General features: G+C 47.1%; 1 protein-coding gene across 1 annotated transcript in view; it reads right to left on the reverse strand.

The window, feature by feature from the left end:
* Positions 1-4,732: 4,732 nt before the first annotated feature.
* LOC139424243 (voltage-dependent P/Q-type calcium channel subunit alpha-1A-like) overlaps positions 4,733-6,367 on the reverse strand; it is a 2,339-nt gene continuing 704 nt past the window's right edge. The window contains exon 2 of the mRNA XM_071175923.1: positions 4,733-5,901. Coding sequence (XP_071032024.1) covers positions 5,089-5,901 — 813 coding nt within the window. The 3' untranslated portion in view covers positions 4,733-5,088. The remainder of the gene's footprint in view (positions 5,902-6,367) is intronic.

Raw genomic sequence — 6,367 nt, forward strand, 5'->3', positions numbered from 1 at the left:
GAGAGCCCTTATTTCTGGATCAACACACACTAGCCTTACACACCAATCATTTACATCATTTCACAAACGCACAACAGTTGATCGATTGAGTGAATGGGGTTGAATTGGCTTTCGGAGATCGTCTGCTTTCTCAAAGAGGAGGAAAAAATGATAGAGAGAGTTGATCAAGAAGTCACATCAGAAATAGAAAGGAAAGACAAAAAATAAATGGATAGGAACGTAGGAGGGATGGATGAACGATTGAGAGTAAACTAGAAACTTCGTAAATCCTCCTTTTCACAAATCTTCTGGATTTTTTTTTTTAATAAACAAAATAAACCCCTTAAAATGGTAATTCATTTTATAATGGTTGGAGCACACAATCCACACAACATGCAACAACGGCAGTGTTGTGTGTCGATGTCAGCCATTTTGGATCCGCAGTTACAATTCTGGACAAGCATGTTGGTGTGGCTGAGCCGAAATGGAGTAGTCAGTTTCCTGCCTGATCAGTGGACACCCACAGTGTCAAGTGCAAGTAGTTTTCAGCGGCAGATTCATGATGAATGGTAGGTGGTCTGTAATGGAGGTTAAGGGGAGAAGGGAAGACATTACAAATGCCCATGCCAGATAACAAACCATACAGTAACTCAAACCCTAGGCCTATATTTTTTTCATATGATTTTATAAATTGATATCATATTATATGATATAACTGACTAACTGCCTTAGCGTGCCTATTATATAGTGTAGATTCTATCTATCTAGCTATCTATCTCTAGAGACACCTGAGAAGTAAACAAATCATTGCCTTTTCGCCCCTGCAATTACAGTATCTCACTACACTGTGTGAAACTGGGCGAAGGAGATCCCCAAAATGGCCGCCATATCAAAAGTAGTTTCCATTCCCCTCTCTTCCTGCGCTTTACTCACTGTTCCAACCAACTAAGCAAAGCCCAGTCCCTACTGCCTTGCTCCCAACCGCTACCTGCCCACAGACAGCGACTAGGACTCTTTAAGGCGTAGTGTGGTTGACGTTGATCAACCACAGGAGGGGGCGAGGGGGATGGTGAGGGGCGAGCTGGGAAGGGTAGATGTGACTCTGAAAACAGAAGGCACTGAGGCACTGGGGTTTCTGGGTAGATAAACACCCCTCTGATGTAGGTCCCCCCCCCTCTCTCTGGACCTACCTATACGGAGGGCAGGGGTGGTATATGTAGCCCCCCCCCCCCTCTCTCTCTGGACCTACCTATACAGAGGGCAGGGGTGGTATATGTGCACCCGCTCCCCTTCCCAGTTCACTACACTACACTAGGCCTGGGATTGGACAGCTTGGGAGAATGATAGAGGGAGCAGGAGAGGACAAAACACTGCAGGAGGGTCAAAAATAAAGGAAATATGCTATGAAGGACTAGGATATCGTGAGTGATTGTGCAAAAGCAAAACGATGTGGGCATACCCTCTATCTATAAAGTTCTATCCATCTATATCAAAACGCTGTATATACACTATCTGACACTACACTATCTGACCCATAGAAATATAATCTATAGATATGCCATCATTGACTTGAATTGGGAGGCCTGTTCTACACATTCTATTTCTATGCGCCCACGTACATATTGTCATTTATTTATAATGGTACAACCACTCTGAACTATAATGGTAAAGGAGAAATGAATGTTGGATAGATCTGCATAGAGTTTGTAGTGGGATATTGTGTGGAGCTACAGTGACAAAGTGCAATTTGAATCTGTGTAGCTGATTTCAATGGAGAGTTTCTGAGCTCTAGCCACTTAGCTAGAGTGTTTGAAGTAAATAAAAGTATGTTTTTCTCTCTATAATATATAAACTTTTGTATCTCTATATATCTATATTGTATCTATCATTTTACGAGTTATGATAGGGAATATCTGTTACAATCTACATAACTGTAATCATAGCAAAATAAATATGTTTTAATCCAAAACATCTGGAAACAATCATGTTAGCTAACCTGTCTAAAGAATGCTCTAGAATGTACTAGAGTTTCTAGAGTCTAGACTAGAGTTTCTAGAATGTCTTAGAGATTCTAAAATGTTTCTAGAATGTTCTCCTCTGGCTTGGTAAAGCAAGCAGCTCAATGCTAAACATGTCATGGAAAATCAGAAAGACAGAGAGACTCGACAGCGAGTGGAGAGCTCTTGGGGATGTGAGGTGGAGCTCGTTCACAACATAGAGGTAGAAAGAAGGCTCTAGGTGGATATAACCCAGTATAAGTCCTCTTTCTAACTCTATGGTCCACAGCTAGCTGTAAATCAGATACTGTGTGGAGGTCTGACGGTTGGTTGGTTGGCCGGTTCATTTGGCTATGACTGGGGCGCACTCAGCAGGACACAATGTTTTTGGAACGCTTGGATAGAAAAATGCTATTTAGAACAAACATGCATCTCTTACACGTAGAATGAAGAACCACGTCGGCTCTGTTAATGACATTTCTATCTGCAACGTTTGACAACATTTGGCTACTGAACGTGTCCCCGGTTCTCTGTCTACCACTGAGGGGGGACCTATCAGAGGTAAAGAGCTGCGTTACACAACGCCACACAGTTCCATCTGTGTTGCTCACAATCACAATCCGACATCTAACCCCTCCCTGAAAAGTTTATGCGTGTTGCATGTATCGGACCCAGTTAAAGGCGTTTTGGAACAGTTTGGAAACAGTTTGAACAGAACCCAAGGAAAATAAACGATGAAAACTAGATGACACAGCAGATTGAAACTCCAAAAAACATGACAACAGATCTACGGCAAACAACTATCATCATTCATCGTTTTGCATTGACATTGATATCAGTATTTATAGGACTATCATCATTATTAACAATACAAATCAATTATTTAAAGAGGTTGAAGTTCTCTCTCCCCATAGCTCTCTCAATTCTTACTTATTCCTCAAAACAATTTAGGAATATCTTAGTACAACAGGAGTATCTTAGTAAAATGTAGGAGTATCTCAGGAACTTAGGAGTACTTTCAAGATAAGAAAATGGTAGCTTTAAAACCCTATTGGGCGGAAATCAAACTTAAAAAAGGTTGTCCATCGGATCCTTAGGGTGATATAGAACAAATATTTACTCAATAAACAAACGCATGATGATAGACAGAGTCAGAGAGAGAGAGAGAGAGAGAGAGAGAGAGAGAGAGAGACAGAGAGAGAGAGAGAGAGACAGAGAGAGAGAGAGAGAGAGAGAGAGAGAGAGAGAGAGAGAGAGAGAGACAGAGAGAGAGAGAGAGAGAGAGAGAGAGAGAGAGAGAGAGAGAGAGAGAGAGAGAGAGAGAGAGACAGAGTCAGAGAGAGAGAGAGAGAGAGAGAGAGAGAGAGAGAGAGAGAGAGAGAGAGACAGAGTCAGAGAGAGAGAGAGAGAGAGAGAGAGAGAGAGAGAGAGAGAGAGAGAGAGAGAGAGAGAGAGAGAGAGAGAGAGAGAGAGAGAGAGAGAGAGAGACAGAGTCAGAGAGAGAGAGAGAGACAGAGTCAGAGAGAGAGAGAGAGAGAGAGAGAGAGAGACAGAGTCAGAGAGAGAGAGAGAGACAGACAGAGAGAGAGAGAGAGAGAGAGAGAGAGAGAGAGAGAGAGAGAGAGAGAGACAGAGTCAGAGAGAGAGAGAGAGAGAGAGAGAGAGAGAGTCAGAAAAAGAGAACTTCTTCAATCAAAACCTAAAATGTAAGTGTTCTATAAACCCAATATGCCCCCATATCCCCAACAGTAGATTTTCTCTCTAGGTATTTTTTTCATGCATCATAACGGATTAACAGAGGCTTGAGCGAACGCAACAGAAGAACCAAGCTCCAATGTCCAAGAAGAAGAACTAGAAGAAGAAGAAGTAATCGATAGAAGAAATACTGAAGAAATGGTCTTTTCCCTCCCTTCCCTTCTTTCTTTCCGCTCCTCCTCACATCATCTTCCTTCCCTGTCCTTCGGCAGGATGGAGGAGAGAGGAAGGGGGGAGAGAAGATAGTGGGGGCAAACAAACTACGCCCCCTAAGGGTCCATAACTCTGCCCCCAGCCCCTCCCCTGTGGCCCCACCCACCGGAACAGGAGGTGATGTCACACTAGGCCCCACCCACCGGAAGTGAGGTCACACCAGGTCCGTCGTCAGCATTTCGTGAGTCTGTAACAGTAAACAGGAGATGATAAAACTCATCAAATATCAGCCAGCTCTGTCATTGGCTGGTTTTTGCAGTAGAGGCGGAGCTTCCTGGTTCTAGTCCGGTCCCTTTCAGGAAAGTTTAAGTTAAAGTGGTTGTTCTCCCTTTTTTTCTCCTCTTTTTTTTCAAAGTTTGTTTTTGTTTTCTGTTCTTTAGTCTTCAAGTTAGATTTTTCTGGAGGCATAGCTTGGCGTGTATAAGGATAGGGGGTCCTGGCATGGGTTTTCCTTGTTGTTGTTTTAAACATGTCCGTCTAGGTTAGACCAAGAGCAGTGTTAGCTAGCTAGCGTTTAGCTGTTAGCTCCTAACACTTATCAGGCTAGTAGAATAGAATGACAGAACAGCAAGAGCACCCAGGTTTAGCTTAACTTAACTAACCCACCTATCCCCTAAACAGTCTGGGAGAGGGGCTTTTATTTCCCATTCATTGGCCACTTGTAACTTAATATACATGCTCCTCCCTTCCTGTCATTCTTTTGTTCTTTCTTCCCTCTCCACACCTCCGTCAGCACCTCTCCACCATCCCTCGGTCTACTCCCCCCTGGGCACGCTGAGAACGTTGAGACAGAGGAGAAGAGGAGAGGTGCGTAGTTCTGCCTTATAGCTGTCTCTCTCTGTCATGTCTGCTCTGAGTTTAGAGTCTCACACACCCACACAGTGTGCCTCCTCTCCTCTAACCATCCCTCCATCCCTCATCATTCCATCCAAGTCTGAGTCTCAGGGGTGGAGGTAGAGAGATGGAGAGACTTCTCCCAAATTCTCCTCTCCTTCTTTCCTTTCCTCACCCCCTTCTGCATCCCTTTACCCTTCATTCAAGTCTGCATAACGAAGAACAGAGGACGGGGGAGACGGAGAGACTCCTCTCCTCCCTCCTTTTCCTCTCTTCCTCTCCTCCCTCGTTCTTCTGTTCCTTCGCTGTGCTAGCACCAGTCGTCCTCGTCCGTCTCGCTGTAGGGTTCGTGCAGTCCCTTCCGGGGGCCTCTGGGGCCTCCATGGGGGACCCGGTGATGAGGGGGGGACCGGTGGGGTGGTCCTCCTGGATTGGGGTGTTGATGTGGGGGCCCTCGCCGGTGCGGGGAGGGCGAAGACGAGCGGTAACCATTTGGGACTCGTCGGGGGTGAGTGGGAGCAAGTGGAGGTGGTGGGCCCACGCCGCCCCCGTGCCGGGCAGTCCTGGGGGAGCGTGGGTGCGGGTTGCCGTGCGGGTGGGGGTTGCCGTGCGGGTGGGGGTTGCCGTGGGGATGTGGGTTGCTGAGGCTCTGCTCGTAGGCGGGCGGCTCATGCTGGCGCTCGTACTCGCAGTCACGCTCATAGAATGGGCCACCCTCGTTCTCCAGACTATCCCCGGGAGGGGGACCGCTCCAGCGCCCGTGGCGGGGGGACCGGGGTGACCCATGGTGGGGCGGAGGTGAACGAGACCCCGACTGGTGTCGGGCCGATCTCGGAGACCCGTGCCTCGACCCTCCGTGCTCAAGCGGGGAAACGTGACGCGATGGCGGGCGGTGATATCCCCCTCCGTCGTGCTCTGGGGGGGAGAAGTGTCTGGGGGAGGGGGAGCGGAGTCGTCCAGGGGGACCTGCTCCGTAGGTGGGCTTGGGGTGTCGTATGGCTGGGGAGTAGGTGACGTGGGGGCGTGGCACAGCGGGGGTCTGGGGCAGCTGGCGGCGCCCGCGGCGGGGGGTGGAGGTACCGGACGTGGAGGGGACGGGGCTGCCGCTCACCGAGCTACTGCCCTACAGCAAATATGGCGACAAGGCAAATCAAAAAGCACCACAAAATTAACCAACCACAGCCAACCACAAAGGAACCACGACCACAACCACACCGACCAGAGAGAAAGAAAGAGAGAGGAGATAGAGAGAGGAGATAGAGACAAACAGACACAGAGCAAGACGGACAGAGAGATAAAGAGAGAGGAAGAGGGGGGATAGATATAGTTAGTTAGATAGACAGAGATAAAGAGAGAGGAGGAGGGGGATAGATATAGTTAGTTAGATAGACATAGATAAAGAGAGAGGAGGGGGATATATTTTGTTAGATAAATAGATAGATAGATAGATAGATAGATAGATATAGGTAGATAGATAGACAGAGATAAAGAGAGAGGAGTAGGGGGATAGATATAGTTAGTTAGAGATAAAGAGAGAGGAGTAGGGGGATAGATATAGGTAGATAGATAGACAGAGATAAAGATAGAGG

The sequence above is a fragment of the Oncorhynchus clarkii genome, chromosome 13, assembly GCF_045791955.1.
Source record: "Oncorhynchus clarkii lewisi isolate Uvic-CL-2024 chromosome 13, UVic_Ocla_1.0, whole genome shotgun sequence".
Taxonomy (NCBI): Eukaryota; Metazoa; Chordata; class Actinopteri; order Salmoniformes; family Salmonidae; genus Oncorhynchus; species Oncorhynchus clarkii.